The sequence below is a fragment of the Psammomys obesus genome, unplaced genomic scaffold (assembly GCF_907164565.1).
Source record: "Psammomys obesus unplaced genomic scaffold, mPsaObe1.curated_primary_1811, whole genome shotgun sequence".
NCBI classification, from domain to species: domain Eukaryota; kingdom Metazoa; phylum Chordata; class Mammalia; order Rodentia; family Muridae; genus Psammomys; species Psammomys obesus.
Genome location: NW_026596295.1, coordinates 252,034 through 271,962, shown reverse-complemented (window position 1 = coordinate 271,962; position 19,929 = coordinate 252,034). Strand labels below are relative to the sequence as shown.

Below are 19,929 nucleotides of genomic sequence, written 5' to 3'. Positions count from 1 at the left end.
ATCTCCCTCAGGGAGGGGGAGATAAAGAGCCTGCCATTGAGTTCATATCAGAAATAGTCCCTGTTCCCCTTACTAGGGTACCCACTTGGATACTGAGCTACCATGGGCTACATCTGAGCAGGGGTTCTAGGGTATATCCATACATGGTCCTTGGTTGGAGAAACAGTTTCATAAAAGACCCTTGTGCCCAGGTAAATTTGGTCCTTGTGGAGCTCCTGTCCTCTCCAGGTCATATTGACTCCCCCTTCTTTCTTATGATTCCCTGCACTTTGCCCAAGGTTTGGTTATGAGTCTTAGTATCTGCTTTGATACACTGCTAGGTAGAGTCTTTCAGAGGCCCTCTGCAGTAAGCTCCTGTCTGTTACTTGTTTTCTCCTACATCCAATGCACATCCCATTTGTCTTGCTAAATGAGGATTGATCATCTTACCCCAGTCCTCTTTCTTGTTTACCTTCTTTAGGTGTATAGATTTCAGTATGTTTATCTTATCTTATAGGTCTATAAAAGTGAATATATACTCTGTGTGTCTTTCTACTTTTGGAATACCTCACTCAGGATGATCTTTTCTAGGTCCCACCATTTGCCTGCAAATTTAATGATTTCCTTGTTTTCAATTGCTGAGAAGTATTCCATTGTGTAAAAGTACTAAAATTTCTGTATCCATTCCTCAACTGAGGGACATCTGGGTTGTTTCCAGGTTCTGGCTATTACAAATAAAGCTGCTACAAACATGGTTGTGTTCTTTGGATAATTTGACTTATTAATTATATGCTTTAAAGCATCTTAAAATAGCATTTAATGGTTTCTTTTAGTATAGGTGACTCATGAGGTTAATTTTTTTTCACATGTCTCTTAGCTTTTAGTCATAGCATTCAATTTTTTGATCTTTTGACTCTTCCATAGACTTTAATTGTTTGAGAATTTTATACATGTATGTATATATAGGATACCCAGTACTTCTTTTACAAGGAAATAATTAATGTTACAAAAAGTGACAAATCAGTTTTAGAAAAATTAATAGCTGTGTTTTTGCCTAAAGCAACGGAAAGATGTAGTCATTTTTTTATGAATCTGACAGTTTTAAGGTTATTTATTTAGCCACCAAATCAAAAGTTTGAAGAATATGAACACAGTGAAAATTCTGTGCAAAAGCCATCATTTACAAGTAGATCTAAATATTTAGCCATTTTAACAAAATCCTGAACTTAGAAAAATATTTTAATTCATTTTTATAAATTAGTTTATTCACTTTGTATCCCCACTGTGGCCCCTTCCCTCATCTGCTCCCAATCTCACTCACCCTCCCTCCCTCATCTCCTCCCATACCCCTCCCCAAGTCCACTGATAGGGGTGGTCCTCCTCCTCTTCCCTCTGACCCTAGCCTATCAGGTCTCATCCAGACTGGCTGCATTGTCTTCCTCTGGGGCCTGGTAAGGCTGCTTCCCCCTCAGGGGGAGATGATCAAAGAGCCAGCCACTGAGTTCATGTCAGAGACAGTCCGTGTTCCCATTAATAGGGAAACCACTTGGACACCGAGCTGCCATAGGCTACATCTGTGCAGGGCTTCTAGGTTGTCTCCATACATGGTCCTTGTTTGGATTATCAGTCTCAGAAAATACCACTGGGCCCAGATTTCTTAGTTCTTTTGCTCTCCTTGTAGAGCTCCTGTCTGCTTTAGGTCTACCTATCGTCCCCTTCTTTCATAAGTTTCCCTGTACTCTGCCCAAAGTTTGCCTATGAGTCTCAGCATCTGCTCTGCTAGCTTGCTGGGTAGTCTTTCAGAGGCCCTCCGTGGTAGCCTCCTGTCCTTTTGCCTGTTTTCTCCTTCTTCCTGTATCTGTCCCATTTGCCTAGAAAAATATTTTGAAACAAAATATGCCTGGTCGATATCTGGCAGGTGGCGCTGAGAGGAGGGTGGCCAGTCAAGCTGGAAGCCCTCCGTGGCTGAGTGGGATGGTGAATGTTGACAGCCTGAATTTCCCCAGATGCCACAGGGAATAAAACACTGAGCTAGGAGATATGTCGAAGCAGGAACTCAGTTTATTAAATTAAGCAGCCCCTTTTATAGGTTTGAGTCAAGGAAGTTAAGGAAGTGAGGTAAGACAATGCAGAGGGCGAGGTTAAGTGGTGCAAGGAGAGGTGGGCCAGCGACAAAACTCCACGTAACAGTTGCCAGGCAGGGTTGATTTTAAGGAGGATATGCGGAATCACTTTTGCCTGGAAGTGGTGCCTCTTAAATCAGAAGCTAAAGTCAGGTCTCCAAACTTGAGCCAGGCTCAGGTAGATGCAGCAGGCCTTATCAGGCCCAACAAAAAATAGAAAACTGAATTTTAATATATTTTACTGAAAAGCCAGGAAGTTCTATCTGAAACGGAGACAAAGCATGAAAACATTTCTCTTTTTCTCTTACCAACTAATTTAAATTAACTATTACTTAAAAATTAATACTATATCTGGGCACAGGGTCTTTTCTGAGCCTGACATGCAACCAACATGTATGAATATAACCTAGAACCTCTGCTCAGATGTAGCCTGTGGTAGCTCAGTAACCAATTGGTTTTCCATAGTGAGGGGAACAAGGACTATTTCTAACAGGAACTCAATGACTGGCTCTTTGGCCTCCCCACCCCCCAAGGGAGGAGCAGTCCTGTTAGGCCACAGAGGAGAGCTTTGCAGCCAGTCCTGAAGATACCTGATAAAACAGGATCAGATGAAAGGGGAGGAGGTCCCCCCTATCAGTGGACTTGGAAAGGGGCACGGTGGAGATGAGGGAGGGAGGGAGGGACTGGGAGGGAATGAGGGATCGGGACACGGCTGGGATACAGAGTTAATAAAATGTAACCGATAAGAAAAAAATAAAATTCAAAAAAAAATAATACTATTACAACAGGCATTTAAAATCTGTTTGGGGTGGAAACCATCCATTTCTCATTTAAATGTACACAGTAAGGAAAACCAGGATGAAATTCTGGTATGTATGATTCTACCATGTCTGTTTCCTCTAATTGGAGCCTGATTCTTGTTTGACTCTACATAAGCATGTATGGTGGTTCATATATTTAAATTCTTAGTTTACAGTTGGTGGTACTGTTTAGAGGAGGTTATGGAACCTTTCAGAACATTACTAGAAGAAACATATGACAGGATGAATTTTGAGGCTTTTATATCCTGGGCCCACTTACTGTTCTCTTTCTGTTTCTTGTGAGTAAGTTGTAATGTGATCTCTATATCCACCTGTTCTTACCACCATACTGTTTGTGTCTTTTCTGACATGAGGAATTCTATACCTGAAACTTTAAGGCAAAGAAATCTTTCTTAGCTTGTATTTGATCATAGTATTTTATCACCACAACAAAAAAAATAACTAATACAGCATGTCAATTATAAGGTATATTTCCTGAAGTTTTGTTTTTCTTCTTCAAAGGCATAGGGTTATTGCTCCTCCCTCCCTTTTCTCCACCCATGCCCCTCCCTCAGTCCACTGATAAAGGAGATCCTCTTTCCCTTACATGAATTACTCTTTTTTAAACTAATTAATTAATTACAATTTAGTCATTTTGTATCCTGGCTGTAGCCTCCTCCCTCATCTCTTCCCATTCCCATCCATCCTCCCTCTTCTCTCCCTAAGCCCCTTCCTTTGTCCACTGTTGGGGAGGACCTCCTCTCCTTCTATCTGAGCGTAGCCTATCAGGTCTCATCATGTCGGGCTGCATCATCTTCCTCTGTGGCCTGGCAAGGCTGCATCCCCCCCCCCCCTGAGTGGGAGGTGATCAATGAACAGTCCACTGAGTTCATGAGTTCAGAGACAGCCCCTGCCCCCCTTACTAGGGAACTCACTTAGAAACTGAGCAGCCTCTGGGCTTCTTCTGAACAAAAGGTCCTCTTCATTCATGGTCATTGATTGGAGTATCAGTCTCTGCAGGCCCCCTGGGGACAGGTTTTTAAAGAACTCAAGAAGTTAAACAGCAACTTACCAAGTAATCCAATTAAAAATGGGGTACAGAGCTAAACAAAGAATTCTCAACAAAGGAATATTGAATGGCAGAGAAACATTTTAAGAAATGCTCAGTGTCCTTAGTCATCGAAGAAATGCAAATCAAAATGACCCTGAGAGTCTGCCTCACACACATCAGAATGGTTAAGATCAAAAACTTGAGGGATGATGCATGCTGGAGAGGTTGTGGAGAAAGAGAAACCCTCCTCCATTGCTAGTGGGAATGTAACCTTGTACAACCAATTTGGAAATCATTCTGGTGCTTTCTCAGACAATTAGGAATAGTGCTACTTCAAGATCCAGCTATAGCACTCCTGGGCATATATCCAAAAGATGCTAAACCATACAACAAGGATGTTTGCTCAACTATGTTCATAGCAGCTTTATCATAATAGCTAGGAGCTGGAAACAACCTAGACGTCCCTCAACTGAAGACCAGATAAAGAAATTGTGCTATATTTACATGGTGGAATACTACTCAGCAATTAAAAAGAAGGAAATCATGAAATTTGTAGGCGAATAGTGGGAAACTGAGTGAAGTAACCCATAAGCAGAAAGACACACATGGTATATACTCACATATAAGTGGACATTAGCCATATAATATAGGATAAACATACTAAAAATCTGTAGCCTTAAAGAAGCTAAACAACAAAGAGGACCCTAGGGACGAAGTTGCAACCTCCTTCAGAAAGGCAAACAAGATAGACATCAAAAGTGGGAAAAGACAAGGAACATGACAGTAGCCTTCCACAAGGGGACTCTGAAAGATTTTACCCACCAGGGTATTGAAGGAGGTACTGAGACTCATAGACAAACTTTGGGCAAAGTGTAGGAAACCTCATGGAAGAAGAGCAAGATAGAAATACCTGGAGGGAACAGGAACAACACAAAGAGACCAACAGAGCTAATGAATTGTTCTTTCACCATCCAAACTGTCATCTCAGGAAAAGATCTGGTATGATTAGCACATATTCATATAATGTTATATACAGAATGTGTATATGTGTTTAGCCTATTCCATTGCCAGTTACAAATGCATTTCCTTGAAAGGCAAACCAAAGTAATTAGCATTGATTAAACATTATTAAAAGCAAACATTTTAAATGTGAAAATAGAACCATGAATTGAGGTTATCAGAAAAAAAACATAAAAGGAAATTAATAAAAAATTAAAAGCTGCATTTGAAATAATGATAAATTCAGAAGAATCTGATTTATCTGTTAATTTCATTTAAGAAAATTCTATCTGTGAGATGTAAAATTTATACATTTCTAAATTAATGCAATTGTTATTGTGTACCTAAAATAACATTAAGCAAAACTCAGTCTGTTTCTAGGATTTCTGATAATAACTTGAGTAGCAATCATGTGGAAAATTTATTTATAGCTTTTAAAAATCTTTTTATTATTATCACTTATTACAAATTATTCAAATTGTACCTGGTTGTGTCTCCCTCCCTCTTCTCTCCCTATGCCCTTCCCCTAGTCCACTGATAGGAGAGGGTCCTCCTCCCCTTCTGTTTGACCCTAGCCTATCAGGTGTCATCAAGGAAGGGACGAGGGAGGGGCTACAATTGGGATACAAAGTGAATAAACTAAGTAATAAAAATAATTTTAAAAGGAATAATTCATTAGTATTTTAATGTTTCAAAAGCGATAGAGAAAAATTTCAACAATAATAAAATATTTTAATACTTAAGTTGTAAATGTAGAAAACTTTAATTTTTGGATTTGTTATTTTTGTCATCCTATTATTTTCCCCAGTGTTTTTCCAATTAGCCAACTTATACTATTATATCTGCTTTCATTTTAACCTCTTTCAAGAAAATTTCCAAAAATTGTGGATATAATTTATAAATACAGCATATGCTAAGCCCTAGAATGACTATCCAGCACCACAAATATATAAATATATAATAAAGGCAAAAAACATTCTCACAAATAATTTACAACTTTTTGTAAAGAAAGAGTAAAAAGCATTAAACACTTTCAGTTTACTATTAAACTGAAATATGTATTTAAATCTGCAGCCATCATTCTGTTTTGGTGGTTGAATATCTTAGGGCTTTTATTTTTGTGAAAAGACACCATGACCAAGGAAAGCATTCAGTTGGGTCTGACTTACAAGTTTCAGAGTTGTAGTTCATGGTCATCTTGGCAGGGAATATAGTGACATGAAGGGAGACATGGTGCTAGAAAAGTAGCTGATAGTTCTACATATGGATCCACAGGCAGCAGGAAAATGGGATACTCAGCTGGCTTGAGCCTTTGAAAATCAAATTTTCACCCTCAGTGACACACTTCTTCTATTATGACTTCACCTATTCTAACAAGGCCACACCTCCTAATCCCCCTCAAGTAGTGGCATTCCTTGAACATCAAGCACTCACATATATGAGCCTATAGAGGCCATTCTTATTCAAACGATCACATTCTACTACTCCCTGGCATCGAGGCTTATATCCATATCATGATGCAAACAAACAAAGAAAAAAACACATTAAGTCCAAGTTTAAAAGTCCCCCTAATCTATAACACTCTCAACACTGTCTAAATATTCAAAGTTCAAAATCTCTTAGGAGAGTCATGGCAATTTCTTAAGTCTAATCCCTGTAAAATCAAAATAAAAATGCAGATCAAATACTTCTAACATACAATGGCATGAAATATACATTAGCATTCCAAAAAGGAGGAAAGAAGGCATAGTGAGAAAATACTGGACCAAAGCAAAACAAAAAACTAGTAGGGAAAACTTCACACTCTGAATCTCCATGAGGGATGCCAAAGTGCCTTTCAGATCTCCAACTCCTTTCAGCTTTGCTATTTGCAACACACTTCTCTCTCTTGGGCTGGTTCCACATCCTCTTTTCAGCTTTTCTTAACATCCGGCATCTCCAATATTTTGGAGTGAAATCTCCAGTGAAACCTAGGCTTTACTTAGAGCTTCACACAATGGCCTGTCTGGGCCTCTATGCACGAACACCCCTGACATATCCCTGGCCTCAGCAACTTTCCTTAGCCACAGAGAAAGATTCTACTACCCCTTTTCCGTATCTTTGATTTTAAATTTGGCTGAAGCTGCTAAATTCTTCTGACTGATGTGGCTGGAACTTGGCAACTTTATTTAAATACATTTTTACCAGCTTTCTGTTTTCTATGGTTTCCTTCACTGCTTAAGCTTCTCTTTTATTGAGTGAGTGAGAGAGTGAGAGAGTGAGTGAGTGAGTGAGTGAGTGAGTGAGTGAGTGAGTGAGTGAGTGAGTTACTGATTGATTGACTGATGGCAAATTAGAAGCTTACCTTGTGTATTATTGTCCTGAGGTCACCACTCTCTTTTTTTTCCATTTAGTATCAGGCTTTACTTCAACCTTGAGCTCTGGGCTTAGCTGCTTTACACTTCCTGATGTCCCTTTCTCCTCAAACAGTGTATTTTGTATTTTGCCTTGCTCAGCTTGCTCCTTTTCACTATAGATCTGTATAAGTGTAACCACTAATACCAAATGATAGTCAATACTAACTAGAATGCCTTAAAAAAAATCTCCTTTGCCAGTGCCATTAATCCAAAATTCTTCAGTTTAACCTCAGGCAGGTTTATTGGACAATGGTAGAAAGCATCCACACTCTTTGGCAAAATACCACAAGAATGGTCTCTAGGACACTTACTAATATTCTTTTTTTTTTTGAAACCTCTTAAACCAGACCCACATAGTTCAAATCACCCTCAGAGCCACTCCCATATTCTGCATTGTTTTCTGCACCACTACCTTCTATGCTACTATTATGCTCCATGAAGCCTTGCTCACAGTATTCAACTGCTTTCCTAATACAAAGTTCACATTCTACCAACAAGCAGCATGGTCAAGCCTGTCACAGAAATACCCCACTACTCCTGGCACCAACCTGTCTTAATTAGGCTTTCTGTTGCTGTGGTAGAACACCATGAACAAAAGCAAGTTGAGGAGGAAAGGATTTATTTGGCTTATCTTCCAGATAACTGTTCATCACTGAAGGGAGTCAGAATAGTAACTGAAACAGGACAAGAATATGGAAGAAGGAGCTGATGTAGAGGCTATGGAACACTATTTACTGGTTTGTTTCCCACGACTTACTCAGCTAGCTTTCTTATAGATCCAGGACCATCAGCCCAGGGACAGTATCATGCACAATGGGCTGGGTCCTCCTCCACTGGTCATTAATTAAGAGAGTTCCCAATAGGCTTGCATACAACCTGATCTTATGGTATCACTTTCTCAATTGAGGCTCCCTACTTTTGATGACACTAACTTGTGTCAAGTTTACCTAAAGCTAGCCAGGAAGGTGATGTAGTATCATAACAGAAGAGTCCTGAGAATATTTTTGAGTAATACGTTATTGAAAATGAACATTAAAAATTCACCAGGATTCCCATGTTATTGGAAGGCAAGGCTAGAGACCCCATACAAGTGAGAGGAAGTGCTGGCCTCATAGGAAGAAATCTACCAGAGTTCTAAACAAGTTATCTCACTGAATTTATCCTATGATTTCCTTGCATTTGTTTCATTTTTTTCTTTAAAATTGTAGCACTATTGTAGGAAAAATATGAAGAAATTAACCCTCTTCCCATTTCGTAGTTTGACCAAATTGTAACAAAGTTGGTTTTTAAACCAACTTTAGTTTCCTAATTTCTTTTAAAGTACAGGGAAAATAGGCAAAAGATTTTTGGGTCTAAGTGTCTTGTAACAAATATGTTTTTAAAATTAATTAAAACAAACATGTCCCTTTAAAGTAAATTACACTGTATATTTGGCTGACCATAAACCACTTAATGTTAATTTATTTATTTTTTAATCTCAACAGAGAAGAGGCCCAGAACTTTAGGTCCAAAGGCCTAGGGAAGAATAAACTGGGTAGTCAATTAATTGATTAGATGTGATATAAAAATTTAAAGAAATGGTGAAAATAGAGAAAGGAGATTAATTCATTATGGTCTTATTGGAAACAGGAATAGATAGTTCCTGTAATCCTAAATCTGTTTTTGGTTTACTGACATTACTTTGGGTTAAAGTAGAGAAAGAATTGGGTCAGGGGACCAGAGTTATACATAATTAAGCAGTCCTGGTATAGGTGTGATTCAGTTCTGATATTGCAAGGTGTTCTGAAGAAGCCCTTAACATTGACATCATTTGAGGAATAAATGTGGTTCTTGGGTGATAATTCCTTCTGCTCTAGGATGTACCTTATACTTACTGATAACTATCCTTATGGCAGGTTCAGGGATTGGGGAGTACTTAGTCTTGTGAAGGTCTCATGATCCTGGAATGCAAGTTGACTGCAGAATTAAGCAAAGTTTTGTCTTTTGTTCTCACTTGCTTTCTTGCAAAGGACCTGGGTTCTGTTTACAGTACCCACATGGTGCCTTACACCACGTGGTTACATCAATAACTACAGTTCCAAGGGATCTTATACCTTCCTCTGAGGTCCATGGGCACCAGACATGCAAGTGAAGCACATACATACATTCAGGCAAAACACTCATACACATCAAATAAAATAAAACTAAGAAAAAATTAAAAAGAAACCTTGGGTACCTATTAAATGATAAGGGTTGAGGAAATAATTTGTTATGGAGGACAAAAATAGAAATATCAAAAAATGTGGTTTCAAAGCATGTTAATCTGTGTGTATAAGAAATACCACTTAGTATCTACTTATTGAGAACAGTGCCATAGCATAGATATTACTACCATCTACTTATTGGCATAATGTAAAGAATCTTCTTCAGAATTTCTAAGCTTAACAATCCAAGCCAAATAGTGAAAGAGGGCAGTGTTTCTTGGTCATTTGGATAAGATCAAGAGAGAAACTGGGCAGAAGACTGGGAAAATAAACTATTTTCTATACAGGCAAGAAGGGGTTCAGACATAAGGCAAACACCACTTCAATTGATAGTAGAGTTGTAACTGTCTTATTAATATGGCAGACAATGTCCATTTTAATTGTTACAATGAAAGTTAAATGTATCTGTCTGCCTTCTGGGGAAATGATTTTTTCGGGACATCCTATATAAATCTTCAAGTGAAACCTCTTTCTAATTCCTTCAATGTTTTGAAAAGAATTCTTGTACTTGAAAGTAGGAAGTAAGCTTTTTGGTATTTCACCATAAGCTCAGTTCATCTCTTCCTCAGTAAACTGCCAAGACTATACACCCAAATAACCAAAACTATCAGTGGGTTATAGTTATATTACATATAGTCTGCGTTATTGCAGGTTATTTTTTCACATATAATCAACAATATTAATACATTTTTAATAAGTGAAAAATAGATGACTTCTTGGAAAATATAAAGGAAAAATTAAAGATCTGTATTTTAACACAATTATAATGCAATTATTCAGGGTTTCAACATAGTTTGGCAATTCTTTCTCTGCATTCTCCTGAAACAATGCTTGACTAAAGATGATTATCTCAACATAGGCACTTTGTAAGGCCAAAATATTATTTGTCATAGTATATGCTCTGCGTATGGAAGGGTATATGGCAGACAATCTCCATTTTAACTGTTAAATTGGAAATTAAATATAAATGTCTACTTCCTGGGAAATGATTTTTAAATTAATGTTATGCCAAAATAGCCTGTTTAAATTTCAACATCTGGGATGTAGAGGAATTTTAATCCAGCAACATGGATATTTTGGCAAGGAATCACATCCAAAGATCTAGGTCTGTGTGATCTGGCTGGAAAGACACACTTTTTTTAATTAAATTTTTATTTTTTTACATTAATTACATTTTATTCACCTTGTATCCCAGCTGTAGCCCCTTCTCTCATTCCCTCCCAATCCCACCCTCCCTCATTTCCCTGCTCCTATCTATGTCCACTGATAGGGGAGGTCCTATCTGACCCTAGTTTATCAGATCTCTTCGGGACTGGCTGCAATGTCCTCCTCTGTGGCCTAGTAAGGCTGCTCCTCCCTTGCAGGGGCGGGGGGGGAGGTCAAAGAACCAGCTACTGAGTTCATCTCAGAGACAGTCCCTGTTCCCCTTACTAGGGGAACCCATTTGGATGCTGAGCTGCCATGGGCCACATCTGATCAAGGGTTCTAGGTTATATCCATGCATGGTCCTTGGTTGGAGAATCAGTCTCAGAAAAGACCCCTAAACTTTTTTTTAAGTGCTAGAATTCTTTCATTTAGATAAAAGTTAAATGAATGAGGTGTATTTCACTGGATATAAAGCCCAACAAATATCATTTTGCAGTACTGAACCGACAAGGTCATGAGTTTTGTTTTGGATGTACTGAGTATAAGATGCTCTGCAAGTTATCCCAGTAAGGAGGGGAAATTAAAGCTTTTACTAATGCTCAAGTCTTTACTTTATCATCCTGACATGTACCGCCAGGCTCCTTGATACTATTCTTTATGCTTTCTCTTTTCATTAACTCACTTCAAGTGTTCTCTAATCCCTTGTCCCACCCACCCCCAACTCTGTTGGGAGAATTTTCAGACGGTAACCCTGAATATTATTTTATGTTGCTAAGTCCAACAAACACTTTTAGACTTTATTTTACTTGACATTTCCTTATTTTCATCATACCATTACTCCTTTTCACTTTTTCAAGATTGGCCTATTTTTCAAGATGTTTAAATTTCAGTTCTTTAGGAACCAGCTCTAGGTAAACAGATAGTAAATTCTATCCACTATGTTTATTTTAATTTAAAAAATATTCTTACAATTAATTTAATAAATATGATGAGCCAATATTATGGAGTCTTTTCAATGGTTCCACTTTTCTGAGTGTTTTTCTAGATAACCTTTTATCGGATTGTTACTAAATGTATAGATTTTTATTTTTAATTTCAAGATTACTAGGCTTATATTTTCTCATACCTTTAATAGTTCTAAAGTATCTTTTCCCTCATGAATCACAAATACTACAACCTAGCAATAATCAGATTCCCTTTTTATGCTGGAAGAAATTGTGATTCATAAAAATAGTGACTTGGTAAACATGGGCAGATTTATGATGACCAGAACTTAGTAAGTTCTATAAATATGTTGGGAGATGTTCAACCTTGTATCAATTCATGACACTATCTTACAAATTTGATGAGTTGCTTATATGATATAAAGGACACAAGGAATAAAATATTGTGTATCAAAATATGCTCTGTGATGTTCATATGCTAAACAATTTTATCCTTAGGTGTTTTAAAAGCAATGAAGTTTAAAACTGATTGATACATGTAATCATCATTTTATATGAGACAACTAAAGATTTAGTTACATGTTAAGTGCTGCTATAGCTGATCACTTTGCTGGACTTCAATGATATATTTTTGTCTACTTTGAATGCCTTAATGATAGTGAGGGCTATTTGCATATTTTGAAATAATTCTGTATAATCATTAATTTAAGAGTCTGTTGTTACCATTGCTGGTTTAATAAATGCATGGCCCATTGGCTTTGCAGAAAGCTATTTCAAGTGCTTGCTAAGCAAACTGCATTTTTTAATAAGCAGTCTAGAAAAATGTTTGTTACAACACTGGTGAACTGGCTTCTTAGTTCTCCATTTTGAGTTGTAGCTTGTACTCTTAAATCTTTTGCTTACATTTTTTCATTCTTTCCTAGGACATCAAGGCTCTTGGTTTCATATACCTACCAGAATTCCGAATTGACTTAGCTCCACATTGCAGAAGAGACCAGTAAGTAATAATAGACTTTTAAATTTAGAATTCAAATAAATGCTCTAAAATAGAGCTATAACAGGAGTTCATTTTATAATTTTAAATTCTTGTAGTTCATTCCCTAACCGTTCAGACTAGTAGTGTTAGGATTTTACTGTGAATAGAACTTATATTTAGATTAACATAATAGTTAAACTACTCTCAAACTATGATAGCAATCTAACTTATTATTGACATGTATTTAACTATAAACTCTTTTAAAATATGAATATTTTATGTAATATAATTTCTTTATTTTCAGAAGTCTTTCTAAAATTTACCATAATTATAATTTTGCAAGCCAAAGCTGTTCATTTTAGGTATTATAAAATTAACATGTTAGAGGGATGTCAGTATATAATTAGGAAACAAACTATAAGCTAATTAATATTATATTACTGTAATATATTAATTATAATTATAATAATATATAATGAATAATGTAACTATTTAGAAATAACTGGATGACATACTTTTTTTAAAAAATATAAGTCAGATTCTTATTATAGAATACCTGGACTTACCAGAATTCAAAAGAGATGAACAGACTTCAGAAAGTCAAAGGAAGAGATAATAAATCCAATTAAAATGGTATAAAAATAGGTTACATGGTGCAAAGTTAGTAACTGGCATACATTATTGGTAGTGATAATGATGCTATTTATTATTTCTTAAGTATATTAAAAGACAGAAAAACTTTGAAATAAATTAGAAAACATCACACTGAAGAAGTGTTATATTTATCAATAAGATTAAATAAATGGCTATTAAAGAAGGTGATATAATTTCCATCTTTTTATATTTTGAAATGTCTACTGAGTAGTTAAACATTCATGATTAAGAAAAGAGTAGGAAAAAGTTCTAGTTTGTAGCTTTCAAGGTATAAAGACTTAGCTACTGTTAATGTAGACTTATGAATGTTGTTAGTATCTACATGTGTAGTTAGTATTGTAATTTGCATTATTTTGCATATCTGGCCTATGGGGTACAGGTATGATTTATCTACAAGTGACAGAGTTGAAGACAGAAAGCCAGTCTTTTTCTTTCTTTTTTATTCTTCTCTCATATATTACATGTTGACTGCAGTTCCCCTCCCTCTTCTTTCCCCGGTTTCCCCCACCTTCCTTCTTCCTCAGATTCACCTCCTACTACCCACCTTCAGAAAAGAGAAGGCCTCCCAGGGACATCAACTAAACACAGCATAACAAGTTACAGTTAGAGTAGACACCTTCCTTTGTATTAAGGCTGGATGAGGCAACCAGAAAGAGGAAAATGGTCTCAAAAGCAGGCAAAAGTGTCAGAGACAGTCCCTACTCCCACTGTTAGGAATCCCACAAGAACACCAATCTACTCAGCCACAATTTTTTTTCTTGTTTAATGTCTTCTTTTCTTTTATTTATTTTTTATTTACTTTACAATCTGGTTGTAGCCACATCCTTCCTCCTCTTCCAGTTCTACCTCCCCCCCTCTGCCTTCTACTATTCCTCAAAAAAAAAAAAAAAGGAAGCTCGCGTTGCCATCCACCCTAGCCATCAAGTTGAATCAAGTTGAGCATCTCCTCTTCCCCTTTGGTCTGTTAAGGCAGTCCAGTCAGGGGAAGTGATCAAAAATCTGGCAAGTGAGTCTGTGTCCTATATAGTGCCCACTTCCCTTACTAGAGGACCCACATGAGGCCTAAGTTGCCCATATGCTACATCTTTGTAGAGGGCCTAGGTTCTGTTACCACGTGGTCCTTGGTTGATGCTTCAGTCTCAGGAAGCTCCTCTGGGCCCTGGTTAGTTGTCTCTGTCAGTCTTCTTGTCATGCTCCTGTCACCTTCAGGTAAGTTTCTCTTTCCTCCCTCTTTTCCACAAGACTCTCTACATATTGGCTAATTTTTGGCTGTGAGTCTCAGCATCTTTTTTGAGGCTCTGCTGGGAAGTCTCTCAGAGGACTACTGATAGGTTCCTTTCTGCAAGTTTAGCAGAGTATGTTATTCATAGTGTCAGGGTTTTACACTATCTGATAGGGTGGGTATTGGGTTGGGCCAGGCATTGGTTGGGCATTCCCTCAATCTCTGCTCTGTCTGCTCTATCTGCTCTATATTTATCCCTGCACATCTTGTAGGCAGGGTGAATTTGGGTTTGAAGTTTTTGTGGGTGGGTTTGTGTTTCCTCCTTCTACTACGAGACTAGTCTAGTTAGAGGGTGTCCTATTCAGTCATATAGCTTCTGCTACTAGGATTTTCTGCTTGAGTCCTTTGCATATCTTCCCAGGAGCCTACCATGACTTAGGTCTCCAGCTTGTCACAGAGATACTCCCACCCTCAGTTTCTTTTTTTTTTTTCTACAGCCCTTCTGTCCTCTCAAACCTACTGTGCCCAGGTGTGATCTCTGTGCTCCTTCTCCTACTGTGTTCGTTCTCTTTGACCAGCACCTCTTTCTATTCTGTCTCTCCTTCCAAGTAAGATTTATACATCCTCCCTTGGAACCTCCTTGTTACTTATCTTCTTCGTATCTATGCCTCATAGCCATAATTTATATACAGAAGACCTAGGTCAGACTCCCACAGGATCCCTAATCTCTGCAAGCTCCCATGAATCCTGGACAGTTGATTCTGGTGGGGGGCGGGGAGGCATGTTCTTATTGTGCCTCTGACCCCTCTGATTCCTCCAATCCTTCTTTTCACTCCTCAGCAAGAATCCCCAAAGTCCTCCTAATGACTGCCTGTGGGACTCCGCTTATGATCCCATCAGTTGCTAGATGAAGTCTTTCTGGTCTCTTTGATGCTGATTATGCTAGGCTTCAATCCCAGAACACTGCAGGCAGGACAAACTGTAGGTCAAAGGTATTGTGGCTGGGTTGGTGTCCCAATCCCTCCAATTAAGGCTATGCCTGGCCATCTTTAGAAAACCAGTCTTAATTTAAAATTAGAAAGAAGTTAAGTTACTCAAAGCCCGAGTCACTTGGACATCAAAGTACATTTTAAAGAGAATAAACACATAAATAAACTATATAGATCCAATCTCTGAAAATATACTTTCAACTTTTATATGTTGTTATCACACATCCCCTGAACTTGAGTTTTTATTTATTCTTCTCATTTTTTGCTCTTTTCATTTCAGAAAATAGAAACCAAACATTATGATGAAAAAAAAAAATCACTGAAAGAACAAGCTTTTTAAAAAAAAAAAAATCAGTGTTTCTAGTTTGATAAGTTACCCTGCATAAAAAGAACAAATATGCAACTCCACTACTCCTGGACTTGGTGCAGATGTTAATATTGCCATACACTAAGAGACTATGAAGAAAATATTTATTTATGGAATGAGGTTTTCTGAGAAGCACATAACAAGCAGGCATCTCAAGCTATATAAAAAATAGCTTGAAAAGGAAAATTAGATTGATTTTTTTCTTATGGTTGTCAGTGGCTTCAGAGTTTAAGATCCAGCCAAACAGGAAGAGAGAGGAAAGTAAAAAATGAAAACTATCAGCAGACAAATACAAACATTTCAGATTCTTCATAAGCCTTAAGTGATAGATTGTTTTACTTGACTTTATTTAAGTGCATATAAGCAAAATGAACTGCATATGCATAAGTAGACCAGGTCTTCATATCATAGTTCTCAAATATCTCCTGCATCCTTCAAGCAACCCTCACAAAAAAAAACATTTGCAGCTTCTGACTTTGATTAATTCTTCTTCTTATGTCATTTACTAAAGTTTATAACTATAAACACAGTAATTGCTAGACATATATTTCAAGTACCAAAAATTGGACATTTTTTATAGCTGAAAAGACCTAAATTTCTTGGATATTTATTTAAAGAAACTCAAAATTCAAAATCAGGTTTGATTATAGTTTAAGGTACTATCAAATCAAAGAGCTTATAAACTGAGAAACAATTAAGTACGAAAATGTAGAACACTAGTTCATAAGCCAAACTTCAAGAAAACGTATTTTCTAAATACAGAAGTTATTTTGTCTGAAGTAAAAGTTATATTATTTATCAGCATTAATTCCCATCATTTTGTTGTTTTGTGGCATTTTCTTGGACCTTCATTTTATTATTTCTCCTGACATGTTTATTTATTCCTTGTGAGCTCTTGTGTGTATGTTTATGAAAGAGTAAAACAACTTGATGGTTTGTGGAAAGTGAGAAAAGCCCAAAGGCCATCACGGGAAAAAAAATTAAAGAGGAAGAAGAGGGTCTTCTGAAAGGCTCCACCTGATAGTATATCAAAGCAGATGCTGAGACTCATAGCCAAACTTTGGGCAGAAGGCAGGAAGTCTTATGGAAGAAGAAGGAAGGACTTGGAGGGGACAGGAACACCATAAGTAGACCAACAAAGCCAAAAGACCTGAGCCCAGGGGTCTTCGCAGAGACTGATGTGCCAACCAAAGATTATGCATGAAGAGTACTTAGAAACCCTGCTCAGATGTAGCTGATTGGCAGCTCAGTCTCCATGTGGGTGTCTGAGTAAGGGGAGCAGGGGTTGCCTCTGTCATGAACTTGGTCGCCTGCTCTTTGATCATTTGCTAATGGCTATGTGGCCTTGTAGGCCACAGATGAAGGGAATCCAGGCAGTGCTGATGAGACTTGATAAGCTATGGGTAGATGGCAGAGGAGAACTTCCCCTTTCGGTAGACTAGGGAAAGGGGATGGGGGGGAGAGGGAGGAAAGATGAGAATAAGAGGAGTTGAGGGAGTGGGCTTCAATCATGATATATAATACATAAATTGTAAAAAATATTTAATAAAAGAAAAAAAGGAATACACAATTCACATTATGAAATAATCCTTCAGAAAAACATCTGAGCTTTAAAAAAAAGAGTAAGCTTTTTTTAGATGAAGTATTTGTTAAGTTTGTTTTTCAGTGACAATATATTACTTAGAAATGAAGAGGAATAACACTCAACTTTTGAAATTATATTAATTGTGGGAAGAATGTTATATTTTAGATTGATGACTTATGTAAACAATAAGGGATAGCCCATTTTCACCATGATTGTTATTTTCTTCTTCTCCAATTCTCTTTTTCAGATAAGCTAAAATTTCTAATTTGTACTATCACATTTGCTTTGAATTTCAGTAGTGCTTTATGCTATAAGATATTGTTTAATGTCCATTGACAGACAATGTTAAGTTTTTTTTTTATTTAAAGAGGCATGCAGTAGCCTCAAAAATTCTTTATCAGCTACAACATATTTATATTTATGAAGAACAAAGACACAAGAATATAATGCCTTAAAACACTTAAAATTGGGGCAAGAGAACAATGAAACATAAAATATTTGACCATGATAAATCTTCTAACACTGGTATGCAAAGAATAGTCACTAAATTTGATTTTTTAAAAAAAAAAAAAAGCTGAATGACAAACAAGGTATTTCTTTATGTGAGTCACTGGATGTTTTCTTTTTAGTGAAAACAAATTCAAGTAGTGTCATACCAAGACTTCAGAAAGTTGTGCATCAAATATTAGACCTACTAGCACAGGAAACACGGGAGAAAACTGCTTTTTGATAAAGGTCATCTCTTCTTGATGCAGCAAAAGTACATTATTTTTATTTTTTTAAGATTTTGAGAACTAAGTGGACTATGATCTATAGCCATCCTGTCCAGAACGTGCCTGGTATCATCAGCATATGTTCATGTGAGGAGCTAGTTCTTAAGAATGATTGTTTGTGAATTTATCCATAAAATAGTTTTGTGTACAGACACAAACTACAGAAGTATTTTTATAATGATAGTTTTCATCTCTATATAAATCTTGTATTTTTATCCTTTCTGGAGTTATTCCACAGAAGCACTATTCTTCAAAGGTTTTAGAAAAAGACTAGATCTGCTGCATATTAAAACTACAGTGTGATGGCTGTATACTTTGCCAAATTATAAAAAATGGTCTTTGGGAAATGATTGGCTACCTCCCACTGCTAAGTACTAGGGGAGGGACATGGGGCAAGGAGAGAAAGGGAGGCTGGGATATGGAGGAGATGACTGAGGGCTCTACAGCCAGGATACAAAATGAATAAATTATAATAAATAATAATTATAAAAAAAGAAAAGAAGTAATTTGGGTATAAGCTTTCATGTGTACTTATAGACTTGTTTTTTTAAAAGACTTCTAAAAGAGGATTTTTTGTTTGGTTTCTTTTGCTTTGTTTTAATCAAGGCTAACACCCCTATTTTACATAGAAGTAAGATTAGATGTTTTCTAACAGTTCCTGAGAATATTGCCTGGTACCAAGTAACAGTTTAACATATATTGAATGAACAAGAATCAAACTAACTGTAAATTTATACTAATTGAAAACAATGCCATAGTAAATGAAACAGTATAAGGATGATCCTTTCTTGCTAGAGTAAAATAAAATTGCAGAATCAAGGTAATTATAGAAAAAACATTTTGTATGAAATTGGATATCAGAAAATGGCTTTCTAAAGTGAATTTTAAAATCCACAAGAGAGCAATCAGCAGCTTATATTGAAAGGAACACAATCAAATTATATTCATTTTACTAGAAAATACTATAATAGGAACTATGCAAGAGTTTGATTTTGACCAAAAGAAACTCAGTGTCATAAATATCCTGTAATATTACAAAGTGCCTTATATTACATCAATTGTATTCAAATTGATGTTCTCAGGGTTCTGTTTTAACAGAACATTTTTAAAAATCTTCACTGTTTAGTCGTTCATTTTCTACTTGAAAGTATATGTTTTGTACATGGAAATATAAACCATGAAATATATTAATTAATGAATGAGAGGTACATAAAACTTTCTGTTAGGGGAGGACCTCCTCCTCTTTCGCCTGACCCTAGATTATCAGGTATCTTCATGCCTGGCTGCAAAGTCCTCCTCTGTGGCCTAGCAGGGCTGCTCCTCCCTCGGGGGGAGAGGGGGGATAGTCAAAACCAGCCATTGAGTTCATGTCAAAAACAGTCTCTGTTCCCCTTGCTAGGGAACCCACTTGGATACTGAGCTACCATGGGCTACATCTGAGCAGAGGTTCTAGGTTATATCCATACATGGTCCTTGGTTGGAGATACAGTCTCATAAAAGACCCCTGTGCCCAGATATATTTGGTCCTTATGGAGCTCTTATCCTCTCCAGGTCATACTAGCTCCCCCTATCAGTGGACTTAGAACAGGGCAGAGAGAAGATAAGGGAGGAAGGGTGGGATTGGTAGGGAATAAGGGAGAGGGATACAGCTGGGATACAAAGTTAATAAACTGTAACTAATA

The 19,929-nt window shown here is 36.9% G+C and overlaps 1 protein-coding gene across 1 annotated transcript in view; it reads left to right on the top strand.

Annotated features, from left to right (window-relative positions):
- LOC129668970 (uncharacterized) overlaps positions 1 to 19,929 on the top strand; it is a gene marked incomplete at its 5' end in the record, with an annotated part of 287,543 nt that overhangs the window by 198,749 nt on the left and 68,865 nt on the right. The window contains 1 exon segment of the mRNA XM_055597009.1: positions 12,605 to 12,678. Coding sequence (XP_055452984.1) covers positions 12,605 to 12,678 — 74 coding nt within the window.